Source organism: Strix uralensis, chromosome 1 (assembly GCF_047716275.1).
Source record: "Strix uralensis isolate ZFMK-TIS-50842 chromosome 1, bStrUra1, whole genome shotgun sequence".
NCBI lineage: Eukaryota > Metazoa > Chordata > Aves > Strigiformes > Strigidae > Strix > Strix uralensis.
In genome coordinates this window covers 123,277,820-123,299,393 of record NC_133972.1, presented here as the reverse complement: position 1 = coordinate 123,299,393, position 21,574 = coordinate 123,277,820, and the positions used below count along the sequence as shown (strand labels likewise).

The 21,574-nt window shown below is 40.0% G+C and overlaps 1 protein-coding gene across 6 annotated transcripts in view; it reads left to right on the top strand.

Annotated features, from left to right (window-relative positions):
• Positions 1–21,574, top strand: part of TMEM241 (transmembrane protein 241) — a 61,351-nt gene that overhangs the window by 14,003 nt on the left and 25,774 nt on the right. For 3 of the 6 annotated variants that reach the window (XR_012630294.1, XM_074879572.1, XM_074879550.1), the window contains exons 6-13: positions 836–861; positions 2,281–2,332; positions 3,508–3,556; positions 5,556–5,601; positions 6,580–6,615; positions 13,785–13,819; positions 15,080–15,149; positions 18,282–18,375. Coding sequence is in view for 3 of the 6 variants with exons in the window: in XM_074879572.1 (XP_074735673.1) it covers positions 836–861; positions 2,281–2,332; positions 3,508–3,556; positions 5,556–5,601; positions 6,580–6,615; positions 13,785–13,819; positions 15,080–15,149; positions 18,282–18,375 (408 nt within the window). In the remaining 3 variants the exon portion in view is untranslated. Of the gene's footprint in view, positions 1–835; positions 862–2,280; positions 2,333–3,507; positions 3,557–5,555; positions 5,602–6,579; positions 6,616–11,756; positions 12,043–13,784; positions 13,820–15,079; positions 15,150–18,281; positions 18,376–21,574 lie in introns of those variants that run through there. The other 3 variants (XR_012630296.1, XM_074879564.1, XR_012630299.1) reach the window with 2 other exon arrangements.

The window sequence follows — 21,574 nt, the reverse complement described above, 5'->3', positions numbered from 1 at the left end:
ATTGGGGATCCTTCTTTTTAGGTTATGAAATGCTTTTCTAATTGACCAGAGAGCTGCTGTGTGAGGTAACACTGGGAAATCATTCATCACAAAGTCATTTCTACAGTGGCCCCTGGCTTGCTATGGAAGGGATCTTCCATTATTACCTCTGTTGTGTATATAAAAGACAAATAAATGGCCCATGTTTGCTACTAACAAACTGAAGAGGTCGCTAAGGTTATGCCTAAGGGACATAGCAGTGTGTACCATGGCATGTCGCTGTGGCTTTGTCCTCTGATTAGTGTCCCTGTCAAAGTGTTTCATATTTTCCTTCTAGCTCACATGTTCATGTCTCTTCTCTTGGAAAACAAAAGCACTCTAGACAAGGAGAATGCAAACACAGGTCTTGCTGGGAAGCTTCTGGAGAATAATTTTGGACCAGAGGATTGGGAAACTCTCATGAGTTTAGACCAAGACTGATCTGGCTGGGGTAATACCTAATTAATTAAGAGTACTTAGTATTTGAGGTCATGCAATACGTAGTTTTGGTATAGTTCAAGTGAAGTTTGAGGACCAGGTATAAAGTTCATGTCTGGTTTTAGGGCTACCTACTCGTAAATAATCTGAAAATATAAATCAAGTTGAAGTAGGCTAATCTGTAGTCCTGGTTCTTTTTTCAAATGAAATTTGCTAAGCAGTGCTCAAACATAATAGGCTGTTGAATGTTGCTCACTGTGTTTTTAATGTGTTCAGTGCAGTCTCAAATCTGCTATCATCACTTCCCTGGTTTTGGAAGGAGAAAACACTATTTCACCGTTTTTATTTTTAAATTTTAATCATACTTTCTTTTTTACAGCAGACCTCTCGTCTGAAAGTCTGTAGGTAAGCTTTTAATACTGCTCAGATTCAGATTCAGACTTGGTTTGGCTCCAGCTTCTGTATTTGCTTCAGATAATGGCACACCAAAACAATGAAGAATTTAAGGCACGTTCCCGTGGGCGGTGAGCCTAAATTGCAACATAGGAGTAATTAAGTATTTTTAAAATGTTGGGGGTTTTTTAACAATTGCTTAAATAGATACATTTTTTTTCTCCTTATAAAAATAAAAAAGCCAGAAGGCCAGTCTCCTGAATAACAAAGCAGTGCTTGTAAGTGTGTTATTGGAAAGGAGATAGAAGTCAGGTCTGAAGTTCCAGTGGATAATCTTAAACAGTAAGAGAAAGATTATTAATGTGATAGAAAATAGCTAAAAATGCCTTTCCTAAGAAATGAAAGGTGAGTGATACCCAGTTCTGTGAGAATCATTCATATTAAGCTGCACAAACTACCGACCCTTGTTGGCCCTAGTTGTTTAGGCTTCAGAAAGGAGATAGAAAGGGACAAAACTGAAATCAGCCAGTCATGTATTAAAAGTTTAATTCTTCCCCACCCATGCTTTTGAAGAATGCATATTTGCTGTCCTCCACATTTAATCTTTTAGCTGTACATGGAGTAGATAATGTTGGGTTATTATTTAGTGTACTTAGAGGCACCATCTTCCTAATTTCTTCCTGTTGTTTCCATTATCTGACTTACTGCGGCCTTGTTTTCACCACTGGATTATTGTCAAGGATACCAGGGTTTTTATCATCATTATTCTGTCTTTTCCTATGCCCCTAAAGAGCAGGAAAATAAGGGGTTTTTTGCTGCAAAAGCAAATGTTTGTTATTATAGTGACAGTTCGTAGAAATTCCACATCAGTGTATTCAGTGTAGCCTGTAGAAATACTGACTCAGCCACAGGTTAATTTATTTGATCCAAGTCAGTGGACTAGGGAAGGACTTGTGCTGTCCTTAAGCCATTTCTAGTGTAATACCACTCCCACTTTGCTCTGTGTTCATCATAACTTTTAATGGAGTCACCTCTGCTGGAATTGTTGTAGTATGTAATTCACCTTAATGAAGGAACTTGTTGGTAGCCATTCACAGTCAGAAATTGGTTGATTCTAGCTTTCTGAAGTAGCCTAGGGAAGCCAGATGGCAAGTGAAGAATAACATTTCCTACCAAAAAACTTGTTTTCATCACTGCTGAGATGTTTTGTGCTGCTTCTGTTCTCATACAACTTTGCTGTGTATGAGTTATGAAGAATGCATGATGTGAAACTTAATTTTGGTGGGAGAAATTACTTTTTAAATATGGAATAAAAATTAAATAAATGAAATGTCAGTGTAAGATTGAGTGGAATTGCCTAATACTTTGCTGAGAGTACAAATCCAGGTTACAAGCTTTTGGTCTTGTTTGTTTTTTTCCCCTTCTCCACAGTGTGCTGTTCCTCCTGGTAGCAGCAGTGTGCCTTCCTTTATGTGACACACAGGTGAGCTCTGCTTTGCGAAGCAGCCCGAGTTAGACCTTGATGTTTGACATCTTGTTAGCATATGAGGGATGCAGCTTTTACTTGTAAGCTAGGGTGGGATTCCTGTGAAGGAATTGTAAATGTTGACTGTTGTTGTGTTGTAGTCTTGCTGGTTTTAATGTGTTTGCATCATGGTAAAACCTCTGAATAATGCAGGCATACAGCTCTTCAGTGAAGGTGATGGCTGGGGAAACCATGGTTTAACTTCTTACAGGGCTTAGAGCAAATAATTTAGGTTTGAATTAATAACATGTACTTTCAGGAGATTCCTAAATTAGCTTTGTATTCACTCTACATGCTTTCTGTAGCAACTGGAGAAAGAAAGGAGGTACCTCAGTCCAGCAAAAGAGAGTGCTCAGTCCAGCAAAATCTGTTCCTTGGAGGTGCTTTTCTCTTTTGGAGACTTAGAAAGGCTGCTTCCTTGTTTTAAATACTTTAGTTAACATCTGAAGTCAGGTGGGATGGATCTGGGAACTTGTCTGGATGCATCTGATCAAATGTAGCCACCAGAAGTGCTGTACCTGCACTAGCTCCCTTCATAGTCCATGGTGCAGAGCGGGAACTTCTGGTATATAATTAACCTCACCTGAAAGCAGACATCTAAAATATGCCAATATCCTCTCAAAAATGTTGATTTTTCCCCATTGACTGTGAAGAGAACCTGCCTTGCTCAGAGACAGATGTCTGTTTAAAGCACTCTTTTGGATGCTCTGGTGAGGCTCTGGAGCCTTGGGGAGAGAAACTGCTTAGCTGCTGCAGGGGCTGAGAGGGGAAAGCAGACAAGACGAATACTTTAGTGATGTTCCTCTGACACGTTTGCCCCTCCCTGACTGCCAGTACAAGACTAAACACACTGGAGTCCATATGCTGAGATTGTTTAAAATGGTGTACATCTCTGAAAGAAATAGAGCTATTCTCACCAAGATTAGCTGAGAGCCTGAGTAACTGGCAAATGCTGGGCCTCTAAGCGGGACAGGAAAAACTTTAGTCTTCCTAGTCTTCTTCAGTCATCTTCTCTTTCTTTGTAGCATAGCTCCCACCAGCTGTACTTGTTTTGTGAAGCTAACTGTGGGGAAATAGTGATATGTATGTTTACATGAATGTGCTTTTATTTATGTAGATGTTCTTTATTGCAGTTTGATCCAAACGGTTATTTATGGGCTCTAATTCACTTGATCTGTGTTGGTAAGTCATTTCCTTTTGGAAAAAGAATTAGGAAGAGTAAATGTGTTGGAGAAATCAGCTTTATTATGAAGTTACTGATATTTAAGCTTCTTAATGTAAGAAAAACTTGGAAAGAATGAAGAAGCTCAGTAAATATAAGAAAGTGCATTTGCATTACTTTTATAGCTTTTACATTGAAAACAACCACTGAATAAACTAGATACTGCAGTCAGTTAACAGTGGATGAGAAAAAAACACGTACAATTTTAATCAGCACTAAGCTTTGCTGGGAGTTTTTTATGGTTGCATACTAAGAGACGGGTGAAGAAAAAAACCAAGCAATAACTTGTAGTTGGAGCTTTATTGCAGACACTGATTTTATTTAAAAACTGACAAAAGTATTCTAAAATATCATGGAATATGCTCCCAGAGGAAGGATGCTGAAATGTTGGGGGATTTTATGCAATCACAGGCATTTTTAAAAAATTTTAACAATGAGTTGCATAACCTGTCAGGTTTTCTTTTGTCTTTTTCAGACTAAACATTGATTTGGATAAATCATAATTCTTCCTGGAAAGACTAGAAACAGTCAGACCAAGAAAATCTGAAGAAAACAAGAGTAGTAATTTTTGACTAGGAGATTTGTGTCTTTTGGAGCATTAAGCTGGATAATAAGGGACTTACATTTGGGTCTTAGCTGTCCTATAGACTTAGTGAGTGACTCATTCATACGTTAAGTCTTGCCTGCAAATTAGGGATGATTCCTTCTTAATTTTGTCTATTCATACTGTAAAAATTTCAGGGCAGAGGTAATGTGTTTATATGTATTTGTGTCTAGGGAAGTCTAGAGATCTCATTCCATATGTATGTTGTTAACCTACATATAAGAAATACTATTTTTTTTTTTCCTTTAGGAAATGTTATATGGTAAACATTTGCTCATTTAGATAAAACGAAAAGCTAAGGACTTTTCACTTCAAATACTTGTTTGCTGTAATGAGTGATGTTATTGCTTTCTCAAAGCCAAGAGGTCTCATTTGTAAAGCAGTGCTAGTCCATGGAGGTGGAAAACTGCTTAGAAAGTCTTCAGGAGGCCTCTTCTATGTGCTTAAAACATGTAGGAAGTGCCAACATATAGTTTATGCTCAAAATATAGCTTATTTCAATTTCTCTTGGTTTTGAGAGAAAGTTGTTGATACGACTGTTGGGCTTTTTTTGTGTAGATTTCCTGTCAACTGACACAGAATAAAGATGCTACAAGAAAGGGCAAACAGAAGAACTAACATCGCACAGTTAATCAAGACAGAGCATTAGAGAAAGGACATGTGTTCTACCCTTCAGCTTGTCTAACAGAGGCAGAATTGAGGACATCTATTACAGGGTTCTATTGGATTTGCTTTTCATGTTCTGGTTTTCTTTGTGAATCAGAAAAACCCCCCAAACCCTTGAAGAAAGAGTCTGATAAAATAGAGCCTGAAACTATATTGTTCCTTCCTTGAGTGCTTAAAGCTTTTCCCAGAATAGAAATGGGAGCTCACCAAGAGGTGGGTAGGTCAAGAATGTAAAGGACCTGGAGATCTTAGAGCTGAGAGAACTCTAAAGAGGAAAGATGGCTCAGAGCCAACAGTTGTAGGGGTCTAAACAGATGAACATGTCATAGAAGTTACCCCCAAAATGGGGTGGGCTGAAGAACCCCTTCTGTGACACTTTTCTCTATGTATTTACACACACATGTACACAGACACACTCTTTTGTAGTTGCCATGAGCTAGGAGTTGCCTCTTCTTCAGAGGACTAGCAGAAACACATAGCATTACAGTACTCTGAGATGCTAACACTTTGAAAACCATTAATTTGAAGCGATAGGTTCATTTTACTCAGGTTTTAAGGCATCCTTTGTGCTGTGTTGCTAAACTGTAATTCAGAGGGGTTCCATGTCTGCTGGTATCATGACCAAACAAGCTGTTGTTTGTCAGAATGATTGCATGTTATGGCAATTACACATGTCATTTCAATTACAGGGGCTTACAAAGTATTTCACAAGTTATGGAAACCTAGCTCTTTAAGGTAATGTGTTTTCATATTCTTTTAAAAAGAAAGTTTGCTATCAAAGAGGGTTAGAGACACATCTGTGTAGCAGTCAGGTAAACTGTAGGGATCTCTGCGTTATCAGCGTGAGCTGGGCCACTCTTGGTTAATCATTAGTGACTTCTCTTGTAAGAGGAGCCTTATTGTTGATAACAATAGCGTGTGGTTATTGATAGTTACACTGCTAACTTGAATACTGAATTAGTTTTAAACAGTATATTATCAAAGGGTGATGACTCAGTCCTGGGAAAAGAACCCCTAATTACAGACACTAAGAGGAAACGTTAGTTTGTGTTAGTCTTGAAAGCTGCATGGTTTGAATTTGTCAGTACCTCCCTTTGTGACACAGTCTCAAAAGTGTTTAGCAGCTGGTGACTTGCTATGGGACTGGAACGGCTGAGTACCTTAAAAACCTTGAAACCTTGCACTAATCCCATGTGCGTGTTAGAACTTCAGCCAGACAATAGTTGTTTTGAGAGCAGGTGGCATTACATGTTCACAGTGTCTGTAATCTGCAGTTGTCTGTATGGATGCGGATGGATATGTTGCCGCTACATATTATGTATATGTACATAATACATCTGTGTATAGAATATTGGTAAGGATTTATTTCAAAACCATTTTCCACCTCTGTTTAAAGGGTCTAAATTTTAGTCAGTCTCACTTTATTTTCACTTTAAATGAAATTCCCGCTGACATAGTAACAACAGAAATAATGTGCAAATGATGTGTAAATTAATATGCTGATTAATATATTGATATTATAATATTAATAGATTAATGTTACAATATATGATTATAATGTTAGCATTACCTAATTATAAATTGTGTCATATATCATTATATAATATTATGTAATATTACAGTGTTATAGTACTACTTAATATACTGATCTCTTATACCAAATGAACTGCATTACTAAAAGAACACCTATTTTTTCTTTCCCTCCTCTCCCAGTGATCTGGACCAACAGTACATCAACTATGTATTCAGGTAAAATGAATAAGCCTTTGATACACCATAGCTGGTTTTATGTGGTATATGTTTTCATTTTCAACTGTGGCTTGTTTAGGAAACTCATAGCTACCACTACTTAAATGTATTTATTTAGCAGGACATTCACTGAAAGAACAGTGCTAAGTTGAATGGCTTAGCAGCTGAATTTTTTTGGCTCTGGTTATAGTTGGACATGCCAATATACACCTGGGGAGGTAACGAGGTGTTAATTATGAATTTTTTAATCACCATGTGCACAAGTGATCTATCATTTCCAGAAATAATATTTACAGAGTAACTCCCTGGCAATACCCCACTTCAGAAAATAAAACTTGTGCAAAATTGCCAGAAGGGGAGGTAGTGATTACAGAAGTACGATGTGCAAAGAACATGAGCAGTAACTGATTGTTCAGAGTGCCGCTAGTGGGATTGAGTAATTCAGACTTTCAGTTGTTTTTCTGATTTGGAGATACAAAAGTGGCTTGTTATTTTGTAGTTAGTGAAAGAGCCTGAGTCACTGACCAGACTCCCCTATGGTTTTTTATTTTAAAAAAAAAAAAAAAAAGTCAGTCCTTTCCTCAAAGAGACCTATAAGCCAGAACATTTGGTGTGCATGGCTTTCACTAGATTTTTGTGAGTCTTTAGTTGCAGTAAGACATATAGAGACTTTACTAGAGTGTCCTCCATCCATAATCACATCTTGTGTATGTTGACTTCTTTTCTTGGAATGGTAGCTGAAGTTGTATGGGAACACTATGGAGTATGGATACTAGGTTCTAAGAAATGATGGTCAAAAGGAATGAAAGAGAGAGCAGAAGTTAGGAATAAGCGTAACAAAATTGAAGTTGTGCTTGTCCATTTGGTTAGATAGATGTGTGCTCTTGTCTGACCACATTAAAGATCCTTGATAGGAACACGTTAGGGACACCAGTGTAGGACAGTTACTTCAGTTCCCATTTATCTTGTGAGCATTATCAACATGATAATACTGTGTATCTCCTTCTATCTTAGTTCAATCGAATCTCCTATTTCCATAAATAATGCAGGCCTCTGATTTTGCATTTGTATCATTCCAGTATCTAGTCACCAAGGTCCCATGTGTTGACAATATCTGAATATTGCTTGAAGTAGGCTTTTGTTTAAGTCAGTTGTTGTTTTCCATTTACTGTGAAGTGCAAAGCAAATCAATTTTACTCAGAGAAGGTAGTTGTGTTTATTGAAACTGTTTTGAAGAATTAGTCATGGAACCTGCAAATATGCTGCTGTGTGCAGAAATAACCCATAAAGTCTTGAATGAACTGTAGCTATTTGTCTGTGTTGAAGGGAGAATCATGAATCAAGCATTAAAATCAGTTGATTTTTCATTTGGCACCTACATGACTATGGCTCTCAGTTGTCATTTTAGTTGAAAACTGCATCTGGACCTGAGCCTTTAAATTCAGATTTTGGCTGAAGGTCTTAATTTTGCAGCTTTGATTGAAAAGTCAGGGCTGGGTTCCCGCTCTGCTAGTTGATGGTATCTTTTGAAGTCTCTGAAGTTGTGTCCAGCAGAGAGCAGGAGTTCCACATTACATGCTAAGCATGATTATTGATTTAGAGGCTTTTGAAAGGGAGAAACATCTCACTAAGGAACTGTGAGGTGCAGTAGTATGTATTTTAAAACTGTTTTTTTTTAAGAAAAAAACAAAACAAAAGACAATGAAATTGTGCAAATTGGAAGATGACTTTTTTAAACAACTGCTTAAAAGAAAAAATATATTATCAAAGCTTGCAAAGATTTTCGCCATTAAGAGGCTCAAAGTTCAGTGTAGCTTGCGAGACGATGGTGCGAAGCAATTGCTGGAAAACAGGTGGTTTAGAAGAGGTAGAAGACTGAATGCGTATTTGTTTGGCTTGGGTCTGTGGATATCTATATGTCTGTGTATCTATATATGTATGTATATATTTCTGTGTGTTAGAGAAGCTTACAGTCCATAGCATTTGGACCTCATCTTGTCTAGGGAAAACAAACAATACCATGGGCAATGGGGTAAGTGACGTCTGATTTCTTTTAGAGTTTTGTTTTGTCATAATAGCTGATGATGTTTGAAAGGGCGTAAAATTTGGCAGAAGCTCTCTCCTTGTTTGCGACCTCCATGACATGCTACTGCCGTGAAGGTCCTTCAGCATCTAATGGGGCTGAAATCTTTCTGCTGCAGAAGGCACCAGCAGAGTAGGTCTCTTTGTGACACCTCTGCGCATATAGTTATGGAAATGACTGCCATTTCTCAAATTTGGATGAAGCTGGTCAGCGTGTTTGAGAGCTATGTTGAGCTATATATGTATGTGTACACACAGCTTTATTGCCAAGCTTAATTTCTGTAGAAAACAGTCAAAAAGTATTTTTTAAATCACACTGAGTAGAGGGCATTTTACTCTGAACGTTCTCTGAATGAGCACTAACTCCTCATGGGCAATTCTGGGTCAGAATTCTTGTAAACGTGTGCTTATCTCTGTCAGAGGGTGCCCAGCACTAAATTTTGTGATTTAGCAGGCGTTATGGTACATGCTGCTTCCTCTGCTCAGGGCTTCTCGAGGACTGTTTCAGCCATGACAGGATCCCAGTTCCACCTCTAGAACATGACAGTCTAATGTGTACTGGTGGTCTTGTCTGTACGAGCATGATTCTATGATTTATGAAGGAACTTGCTAGTGTGATATCAGTGCAACTTTATCCTCTTAGCACTATTATTAATATGCCTTTATACCTCCTTATTTCTAACCTAGATCAGACAACTGGTATGTGCCTGTGCGGGGAAAAGAAAGCAACTGTGTGGACACAGCCAGATAGTGTTTAGAATCATAGAATCATTTAGGCTGGAAAAGACCCTTAAGATCATTGAGTCCAACCGTAAACCTAACACTACTAAGCCCACCACTGAACCATGTTCCTAAGTGCCACATCTACACATGATTTAATACCTCCAGGGATGGTGACTCAACCGCTTCCCTGGGCAGCCTGTTCCAATGCTTGATAACCCTTTTGGTGAAGAAATTTTTCCTAATATATAGGGAAATATATAGGTTTGTCCAAAGTGTTTCTTTTTGGTACAAAAGCACAGTTGTGCTCTGAGTGTGGAAACTGCCTGGACAGAGCAGATCGAAAGTTCTGCCCCAAGCTACTAGATATTAGAATGTACCAATACATTTGATTTAAAAAATATATATTTAGATTAAAAGAAACATTAACTGTATTGACTCTGTTGGACACTTCCAGAGGTGCAACTGAAATTAGCAAAGTCTTCTAACATATGCTGTCCTTACATGCCATGCACTGTTTCTTGTTTTAAAATCTGGAACGGTTTGGTAGAGGAGAACATCTTAAGCAAATGTACATGAACAGGAACTTTTCAGAACCAAACAGATCTGAAGAAATATTTGCTGATGTTGAAAGTGTGGTGTTCTTCTCACTTCATCATTTTACAGCATGATTATTTAGTGGCTTTTAAAAAGGGAGCCAGACCAGGAACAAGTGTAAGAGGGAAAGCAGAGCTGTGCTATGCAGAGAAGGGAGGGGTGATGTTGCTTCTCAGTGCTCAACCCCATCCTGTTCATCCCTCTCCCTTTTGTTTAAATGTGTGGGGCAGGGAGGGGGAAGAAGAGGAGATGGGAAATGCACTTCCAAGAACTTCCCTCTAATCCTCCAGTCTTGTTCTCACGACCTTTTTTTTTAGTGCAGTATTGTATTTTCGCTGCACTCTATAGTGTTCTACTTCTTAGTGGTTTTTCCAGTAATCTCACTTTTTATCATATCATAGGTAAAATTTTCTTTTATTCCTTTCCAGTCCCCAACTTCTTATCAAAGAAGGAGCCAGATTTCTCCCCCTTAGCTAGCTGGCAAGGGATAGCATGAGGGGAGGGGGTAGTAATGTCTACCTGGCATGTTGAGGGATACATGTCTTAGAAGTGGGTTGCGGCTCATCTTGGGCTTTCTCCTGTGTTGAGGCAGGTAGAGATATGTTACTTCTTGTGGAGACCCTGGAAGAAAGTTTCAGTACATCCCAATATCTGTCACTGTCTGATACTTGTTCATAAAGGCATACCAGATAGCCTAGCAGTCACTGGTGTGGAGAAAACAAAGACTTACAGCAAGAGAGTTTCAAATGGTAGATAAATGACACTGACAAAGGAGTGGAGGTAAAGGCTCTACTCTATGCAACTAAACTACATCTGGCTTCTGGAAGAGCTGCTAATCTGTCACTTCTGTGAATTAAAAAAGCTGCAGTAGATTTTCTGCAATAGGGAGAGGCAGCTTTGCAGGCATAAATTGGTGTTCTTGCTGACAAAACCTCTTTTTAGCCAGAAAGAAAACCACTGGTGACCCAGCCCTCAGTATTGAGTACCGAGAAAAACAGAGGAGCAGAGAAATCCAGCACAGGGATTTTGTTTTTGCTGCAGCCTGATCTCCAGGCTGTCAGGCTGGATGGAAACCTCTGAATCCCTCATCTGGTTTTACATCATCATGTCTTTTCTACTGATGTTCTGTTCAGAGCAGAGTTACAGTACAGCTTTAATGCCATCTAACCCATTTGCCTTAACCTGCCCCACACTTCACAAAGAAAGCTTTGTTTTCCTCCTGTGTTTTCTTTGGATCAAGGCCTGGGATGTCTGGTAGGGTTATCAATTCCTCTTGGTTGCAGAAGGAAGTTTTTCTCTGAGCATTTCCCAGTCTCACTGGTTTTTTGTGTAAAAAGCAAAAGTGGAGAAGCACAGCTCAGTCATAATTCTCATCACTGTTGATACAGTTTCACTTGCCCTGTTTTCTCTGTTATTCAGTCAAAAGCAATAAGCCTTCATTTCCTTTTCTCTCTTTACCAGGAAACTGAGAAATCAGGCCTGTTTATTGTGAATTCCTCTTGGTGTCTCGTGTGGGGAGAGCACACGTGTGTGGGGAGGAGGGGCAGGGTGGAATTACCTACTGTAAGTGATCTACTTTGCCTTGTTTAGTATCCTTGTGACAACCACATCTTTTAAAAACATACATAAATATTGACAATATGAACATACTGTACCAGCTGATGCCTTTCAAAGACATTGTATAAAACGTTAAGCCTAAAATACCTGTCTGCCTGTCACTCATGAACCATTTCCTCCTTCAGCCCATTGTCTTCCACGGCTGATTTCAGTGACAAGCTTCCTCCTGAGGCTTCCTTGGCCACGGGATTTCCATGCTCTTTGCAGTTCCTTTTGCTACTGGTGCCTCTGCAAATGACACTGGGATTCACCAACGCCTGCCAAGGGCAGACCACCAAGTGCTGTAGCCTGGTCTTGTAGAGAACTGGGACCAGCTGAGAGCGAGCAGGCTTGGAAACAGTAGCTGTGATAACACTGGAAAAGGGAGTTGGCCTGGTATAAGCCCATGCTGATGAAACCGCACTGCTGCAGGTACTGGAGGTAGCTCATTTACAGCACGTTTGGTTTTCTAGCCTTAACCTTGTGTGTTGAGAACCACTTCCAGCTCTTTCTCTACCTTAAATTTTCATTGTGCAGGCTTCCATTCCTCTGCTGGCTGGGTTTGCATTTTACTGCCATTACTGGGCCTAGTGAACTGTAAGAATCACTGGTAATTAGCCAGGGAAAATTGCCTAGTTTTAGCATTCATAACATTAATGAATGTCTTTTTACCTTTGTAAGTGAGTGCTTATCAAGAAGCAAACTCTCCAGATATTCTTTTCTCCTTCTCCTTCTTGTCCTTTGTGTTTGTCATGGATGTATGTTGTTGGTAATTGGAGGAAGCTGTAGCTCTGCTTTAGAGACATGCATGCTTCTCCCATCTTACAGTGCCCCAGAATATGTTTCTGTAGCCTTCTAACCTTGTAAACAACATGGAATGAAAAAATTTGGAAAAAAAATCAGAAATTTACTGGAAGAATCAGTAACAGTGGAAGAGGCTCTGTACAGACTGTACTGCAAACTCAGAGGATAAAGTCTGTGTAGGACCTCAGAAATCTTAAGTGATACTCCAGGTAAAGAACTGGTCACAGCTGATTTTCTTGTTTGCTTGTATCTTTCTGAAAAGTGTGCATAATTTGTCTGGTACTTGGTTTTATTTTCATGCCTTTTTAAAAACTTATTTAATTGCAGCATTTGTCCTTTCTCTAACTGACATTTTGGGCGTGAATGTGCAGTGCATGCACAGTCATGTGCGTAAGACTCTATATTTGACTCGTATGCAATATATGCTCATCCCTATAAAGTGGACATCAGTATGCACACAGCTGCAATTAATCCTTGGACAGAGAGACACTCAAGTCTAGACACAAGTACAGTTCTCTCTAGATTCTCAGTGGTGTCACCAGCTGGCTGAACAGCAAGTCTGTTAAGAGGACTTGGGGGTAACAGTGAATGCTGAAATCTGTATGAGGCAGTAGTGCATGTTCATGGCAAACTAAGGCAAACCATGTATTGGGCTACATTAGAAGGAGTATGGCTGTCAGATCGAGAGCAGTTATTATGAGCATTGCTGAGGCTGCAGCTGGAATACTTTGTATTCAGTTTTGGGCCTCCCAATTCAAGGAAGATGCTGAGAACTTGAAGAACTAGCAGAGGGCTACTGACATTGTTAGGGACCCAGAGCACACAGCCTGCTTCAGGGAGAGCTTGAAGGAGCTGATCTTGTTGAGACTGGCAGAGTGGAGACCGAGGTGCAACCTAAAAACTGCCTACACCTTCTTGAAAGGGAGTTACAAAGGTGACAGAGCCAAACTCTTCTAAGGAGTGGCAGATGGTATAATATGGAACAACAACCATGAATTGCAGCTTTGGTGGTTTAAAGACAAGACATCAGGAAAAACTTCTTCACTACAAGGGTAGGGTGGCCCTGGAACAAGTTACCCAGAGAGGCGTGGAATCTCCATGCTGGGAGGTTTTTGAGACTGAGCCACAGAGGACATAATCAAATATTGGTGATAGTCCTGCTTCAGGTGAGAGGTTGTATTGCGTGACCCCAGAGATTCCTTCCCAACCAACTTTTTTTTTCTTTTTTAAATTGATACTTATGCCTCGGTTATTCTACTTAACTGCATTAAGTTCCACCATGAAAAAACAAACACAAAGCTGTCAATTTATAATGTTCAGGCCATGTCAAAAATTCTGTAGTATACAATTAATATTTTTTTATTTTTTAGTGTGGTGCTGTTGGCCTCTGCATCCCATCCAGCAGGTAAAGTGGATTGAGTTGTTCCTTTTTTAGGTTTCCATATTGCCTTTCCTTTCCATGCATGTCTTTAGAGGCCAAACCCTGTAGGATTTTAGCTCTGGAATTCAACAGGAATATGACCAATAATGTGATATCCTGTAGGAAGATGAGAGAAGGGTATATAACACTGTGTAATTTGCATCGTATTTACTAATATGTTTCTTAGCTGCCTTTTGCAAAGAAGCAGCATGGGACAGGCAACAAAGAACAGTTTTTGAGGTGATGCATGGTAAAAAACAAAGACTTCCTAGGTGAATATGTCCTCTTCAGAGCAGTGTCCCAGCAGTCCATATAGAATTGAGTTTCCTTTTCCGCACTGCCCTCAATGCTATGCAGAGATTTTGTTTTGTTGCTTTCATAAGATATATCCTATTGCTTGAGCCCATGGCAGGATTTGAAGTAACAAAAGATCAAAGGCTAAAAATGGAGAAATTGAGTATTTGATGGTGGCTAATATTCCTGTCATACTGATGTTTAAATAGTTAGAAGGAAAAAGATGTTTATCTGTTGCTTTCACTAGGCATTTGCTCAGTCAGAAAAACAGAAGAAGAAGCATTTAAATAACCATAAATTCCCCCTTTTGCCTGGTGGTGCATATTGTGTATATAGCATTCCCCTACCAGGATAGACAAACGTGTTAACCAAAATAGTGCTGCATTTCAAAAGTGAAAGATGGAGCTTCCTCTGAATCTGTAGAACCTGAAGGCTGGAGAACTCCTGGGAATTGTTGCTATCAAGAGCAACCAGGGCCCAGGTTCCTGCAAATACAAGTACTTGAGAGCTCTGCTTGGATCTGGGAGAATTTTTTTAAACCTCTCAATTTACTCTGTGTGACAGAGTTCAAATCCCAGAGGGGGAAGCAGCCAACATATGTCTGTGTTTCCTGTTGCTTCAGTAGGACCTATCACGAGCTCTGTATAAAAGAAGTGGATATGATGCATGTCTATCCACTGGCAACTGTTGTTTAAGCTATACTAGTAAAGAATACTCTTATGTATCCCTTTCCCCTTTTTCAACCAAGGCAGGAACTGTCTAGAAGCAAGGTCAGAGAAATCATTAAACACACGAGAAATGTGGAAAGCATCATAAATGAAAAGTCAGCCAGCTGTAAAGGCTCAAAGGAATGTTGAACTAGTAATGTTCATATAATTCCTGTTCCCCTGATTGTAACAGTGGGTAATTTTTTTTCCCATGTTCCACTGAGTATATTGCTTTGTCCCTCAGGTGATCTCTTCAGTGCCTTGGACTTTCCGTTCCTGTACTTCTACAGGTTTCATAGCAGCTGCTGCGCCAGGTAACCTCTGCATAACAAGACATGTGAATGTTTTGAAAATAAGAGATCCCACTGACTTCTGACCTTGACTGTCAATTAAAATTTTGGAGCATGCAAAACCTTAGTTATACTAGTTTCTGTTGGCATAAGCCAGTAAAACTGCAGAGAATATGTGTCTGTGGATATGCATTTGAAGGTCTGAGATTCAAATGTGCTGGAAGTGTATGTGTTTGTTTGGGTGAGTGCATTCTGATCAGGAGAGTTCCCAGTTGCCAGTAAAATAATTTTTACCTAATGTAGGAAAGCTTTGATAAATAGCATCTCTCAAATGCTTCTCAAGTTGGATTAGCCCTTTTAAAACTTACTGTTTGCAGTGATTACAAAGTAGTAGTCTTCAGCAGTATATGGGTGTACATGGATTTATTTGCCTGTACATCTTGTTATTTGGCAGAATGCTTTTTTTGGGTAAAAGGGGAAAGCTTTAACAAGCATTTCTGTATTTTGAGTAACAAAAGTTCACTGCCCAATAGTGTAATACCCACAGGGCAATGTAAACATGTTTTCTATAGGTCTTAATTATCTCAAAAAAAATTATTCCTATCTTTCCTTTCTGGTCCTTTGCCAAATGGAAGTATTTTCTTTTTAGAGGGGAAAAAATATTTTCATGCTAACTAGTGGCAAAAATATTTCCCGATTGTTAGGGATTTTCATACTTGTATCCAGATTTTCCATTAAAAGGAATATTAAAAGTGATTGTTAAATAATTTCCCTATGTGCATAGTTTTTTTGTATGAAAGTAACTTTTTTCAAGGGTGAACTATCCACATGTAATGGTTTAGCCTCTGCCGGGGTCTGAGACCACGCGGCCGCTGCCCCTCCCCCACAAAGGGAGTGAAATACAAAGCCCCAAGACTGAAATAAGGAAAGGTTTAATACAACAATGCAATAGCAACACAACAAATAACAACAATAACAGTAATAGTGATAGCAGTGAACAGAGCAAAATAGCTACCAAATACAGCAGTTTGAAGCACGATGTACAAAACCACACGTGCACCGCGCTCCCCGCCAGGAAAAATGTGACCTGCCAGGATGTGACGTCGGCATGGTATCTGAATAACCCGGCTAGAGCTCCCCCCCACTGCTGGGGAAACTTAACCCTATCCTGGCTAAACCAGGACACCACACTTACAAGTAACTTGCAATTAGGTATTAATGAATAAGTTGGTCCATGATAGGTAGATTTCTTCATGAAGGCAAGGTCTAACTGCAGGCACTAACAGGTATCTGTCTAGCCCAGATATTCTCCTCTTTCATTTCATTAGAATTTTACCACTGTTGTAGCCTCCCATTTCTGTTTCCGTTGCCCCAGCTTCAGTACATGTATAGTAGATAGCGCTGTACTCTACAGCAAGTGGAAAGGAATAATTAGATGGAGAAACAAGTATCTCAGTTGCTCTCCTGCGTATTGTAATCTAGTGTCTACAAGTATGTCTACAAAGTAGACACTAGAGGTGTCTAATCTACAAAGGATTTGGAGGAAAATATATACAATGTGAAGTAAGGGTAACTGATACAGCTAAATCTACTACCTGTGCAGAACATCTGAAGCATTAGTAGTAAGGTGCAAAGTGCTCCATTTATTTAATGAAATAAATTGGTGTTGCAGCATCAATAGTTCAGGTATTATAATTAGCTGTTTCACTTTTTATCTCTGAATTACACTAAGCAGCTTCAAATCACTTTGAATAAAAGCCCTTCTCAGCAGGGCAGATGATGTGGAACAAACTTAAGCCAGCTACTGGACTTTCAAAAGTCTGTGCAGTGCTGACTCATTGAACTCACTGATTTCTCAGAGTGGAATGCTCTACTGCTCAGCACTTCATCCTCTGCAACAAGGAGCTCAGTTTGGACCTATCTTTTATCATCAAAGCAGCATCTGCTTTCCTGGTTCCAGGCACAGTGGATAGTCCTTTGGAGTCTCGTGTTATGGCTCAATGTAAGAAATCCTAGTACCTCCTACTCCTGGGTAGTTATCTTACCCTACTGTTTGGTGTATCAAAACCACCTGTGCTGACATGTGGCTGAGATGCAACTTTGCCACAGGTAAAACAGGGAACAGCACTTGGCTGAGGTGCTGGAGCCCAGCATGGAATTTCTGACCTGGGGAGCCGCCATCTTCCACCTTTCTGGCCATCGCAGAGAGAGGACCAACTGCATTGTGTCGCTATCCAGAACAGCATACCCTCTTCAAATACCAAAGCACTTTTTGCCTCACCAACTCTATGCTGTGTTGATCCTATCTCCTTTCCCATGCAGCTTCCCACGGTACTTTGTAATCTCTTATGCCTCTCAACCAGCCACACAGTAATTTGTGCCTTACATATTTTGAAGTCCTTTCTATTCCCTGCTTGCTGGTTTACACTATTTCACTGGTTCACAACCAGTAGTTTGTAAGTATGTCACAAGTGAAACAAAATCCAGAGCCAAAGCTTGTAAGATATGTGAGGTCCAGTGAGATGTGGAACAGTTTCCTTAAGAGTAGTCTTGGCTACAGGAGCATTGGGGACTACTGTCCTATATGATTTGAGAATCAAAATTCCCTTGTCAGCAGAGAGCTTTGGACTATTCTGTTCCCAGCACTATTGAGTCATCTGTCTATTTGTTATACAGTAGAGATGTATTTGACTTCCTAATTAGAATTTAGGCTTCATGAAATTTAAACAGCTTGAAAGCTTCAGGCAGAAACTTTCCAGTGGTTATTTTTTCAGTTTAAGGCTCTGTGGAGGTTGAAGTGAGTTAGTTGCCAAACATGTGTGGCTCCTGTTGAAATTAGCATTGCCTTTATTCAGAGCCATTTCGATGCCAGAAGTTAATATTTCACCTCATGTTTCCAATAATCTCTACTTTTCTGATTATGCAAGTTCATTAGAGACCAACCATAAAAGCATCAGACTTTACTCAGACTCTAGTCACAGACTGAACAAAACTCGAGATGTACTGGACCATAATGTAAGATCTTTGCCCACCAGCTTGCTTTCTCCAAATGGGATTAACACCGCAGTTCTGCATTAGGAAAACCAAGGTGCCTGTAAGAGGTTGCTTAGTTGAAATTAAGAGACTTTATTAACAAGTTTTCCCCATCCCTTGCAGTGGCCTCTTGGGATTCTTTCTGATGTTGCACACAGTGAAGCTAAAAAGCAGCACAACCTCAGGGCAATATGCAGCATGGAGTTTCCTTGCAAAGGTAAGCGAAAGACTGTCACAGGAACACAGTGGATCTGTGCTTCTCCCAAGAGAACTGAGGAATTTCTGCATCTCCCTAGTTTTCTTTGCTATTCCTATTTGATGCTCCTAGGGCCTGTCTGTGCAACCTGCACGTAGAGTTGAGGCAACAAATACCAGGTGCATAATGAGCCAGGATTGTTAGCTAAAATGAAATACTGTATATAGGCTAAGTTTAATGGAACTGGGCTGATTACTGCAGCTAAGGATTTGGCCTGCTGAATCCCAAAGGTGTTTTGGAGAATACTCCCTCTGAGAGTGTGTGCACCAGCCATTTTTTCCAGTGTGTCTTCCCCAAGCCAAGAGTTAAAACTAGTTCGCTCAAGTTCAGTACCAGAACTCCCACTGTTATCGTTGCAGGGGAGAGCGGTGGATGTCATTTGCCTTGACACTAACAAGGCTTTTGACAGTATCTCCCACAATGTTCTTGTATCCAGATTAGATTGTTACAGTTTAGATGGGCAGACAATTAGATGGGTAAAGAAATGGTTGGATGATCAGGCTCAGAAGGTAGAAGTTAATGATTCCTACTCTAACTGGAGGCTTGTGACAACTGGAGTAGCACAGGGGTCTGTCTTGGGACTCATCCTGTTTAACATCTTTATTGAAGAGTCAGTCCTCCAAACGGGGAGGACCAGTCAATAACACTGAAGGAAAGGGTTGTCTTTCAGAGGGATCTGAACAGGCTGGAGGAATGGGCCAACAAAAATCTTACAAAATTCAGCAAGGACAGATGTGAAGCCCTGCACATGGGAAGGAGGAGCCCCTGGCCATAATAGAGGCTGAGAACTGGATGGCTGGGAAGCAGCTCTGCAGAAAAGGACCTGGGGATTTTGGTAGACAGCAAGCTGAACGTGAGCCAGCAGTGTGCCCTGACGGCTAAGAAGGCCAAAAGTATCCTGGGTTGTACTAACAGTAGCACAGGCAGTAAATTCATGGAAGTGATCATGCCCCTCTACTCGGCACTTGTTAAACCACATCTGGAATGGGAAGCCTTGTGTTAGGCACACACCTCAATACAGGGAAGACATTGATAAACTGGAGTGAGTTTGGCAGAGGGTTGCCAAGAAAGTCAGGGGGCTGGAGCACTTGCCTCGTGAGGAGTGGCTGCTGGACCAGGCTTATTCAGCCTGGAAGAGAGACAGCTTTGGGAGCACCTAACAAACAGTAGCTATGGAGAAATTATCAAGAAGACAGATTCAGGCTATTCATGGTGCATGGTGGGTAGGAGGGGGGTGTAAAATAAAAAGCGTAAGTTGAAACAAGAGAGGTTCAGATTGGGTATAAGGAGAAACTTTTTCAGCCTGAGGACAAGTCAGGCAGGGGCACAGGTTGCCCAGGGAGGCTGTGCAGTCTCCGTCTTTGAAGGTTTTCAAGACCCAACTGGACAAAGCCCTGAGCAACCCGGACTGACCTCCTGAGGTCCATTCCTACTGGAACTATCCTATGATCTGTGTATATAGGGTCTGGCTGTACTTGATTTAAGTTATTAACAGCTCATTTGTTAAATTATCAGTGGTCAATGGAGTCAGAAGAGCTTGTCAGACTCCTTTTCCCTGGTTAGATTTTACTTTGTTTCATCACCCTCAGCTAGGTCATCTGAAAACCACAACCTTCCTACGTGGTTTGTGATCACAGCTTTCCTACTACACTGAATGAAGCTGTTACCTTACCAAAAAAAAAAAAAAAAAAAGTAGACTTGCATAATATATTTGTTTAGAAACTGTAGTCAAATGAGTCTTTGTTTTTTCTGGGGATAACATAAAAGGAGTGATATGGCTCATTTTGTGCTTTGCAAGCTGTTCCACACTGTACAAGTCACATAGAGTTTCTCACCAGTTTGAATTTCTTCCAAACATTCTGACTGTGCAGATTTAGTACCCTGGCTTTCTTCTTGCTTCTTCGTAGCAAGTCAACTGATCTAAAGCTTGCTCTTGCATCTTTTTTTTTTTTTTTTTGCTTTTCTTGTTTGACATTCTGGGCTGGAGATGGGAATAGCTGGCTCTGCTAGTAGGTGTTGTGGATGAGGAGAAATGGTTCATGTGGTATTTATGACCTATCTGAAAAATATTCAGGCAAAGATGTGTTGTGAAATATATTTTAAGCAGATTTGGGTCCTTTCCAGCTGAAGGGGATCAGAGCCACAAAGTCTGGACTGGATCAAAGCTTTCCCAAACTTGAAGAGTTTCTAGATTTGTGGGGTTTTGGCCAGTTCTAGACATAAGTTAGACATGTTTGTTCTAGCCACTGTTGTCAATGAAATTACGTGCCTTTATAGCAACTAAAAATTTGTCCATGTCACGGTGATAATTTAATCTGTTCTTCAGGCTTAAAAGTCTGTGCTTGTTAATGTGCATGGTTTAATTATCTTACTTAGGAAGGTTTTTGTAACAGAGCAAATTAGTCCTTTTTGTGTTGTAGCTTCTAACCCAGTGCTCAAATTATATGTTTTGTCTTGAATTCAAAGAGGGCAATAAGTAATAAGGACGTGAGATCTGTCTGTAGCACTAATAATTTTACCAAATCTAGCAGTTTCCCTAATGTCTTTCACTAATGTTTTAAAGCTTTCTATAAGTATGATTTTAGGGCCCAGTCATACCCATCTGAGGCAGCATGGGGAGCATGGAGGAACTGCGGCTCTAAGTGCTGAATTGCAGCTGATTTTGGGTTAGAAGCCAGTGAATGTTTGAAAAATTTGGGAACACTATACATGAGTTTTAAAACAGGGATCAAAAGAGACTGCAGAGACAGACACAGGCAGAAAGCAAGAGCTGAATTGGAGCTTGCCTAGGAGGGTAGGGGCTGATCTACCAGCTCTTACAAAATTCTCACAAGGTATCTTATCAGAAGGTAACTATAAATTTACATATAGTCTCACAATGTAGCTATAAGGAACTATAAATTTACGTATGGAGTGGGTAAGAAGAGTCCTATCTATCTGATCACTAATGCTGCTTCCTGCAGGTGTTTGGAAGTGTTAAAACTACATACTGATCCAGCCCAATGTTGCCTGGGTATAAGCACTGTCTCAGTCTTAAGTCATTGTGAGTGCAGAAAAGCAGTATTTAACTATACTAACTATAAAAATCTCTTTAAATCCAAGTGTGTCACTCCCTTTTTTTTAAAAAAAAAAAAAAAAAAAAGAGAAGGAAGTTAATGTG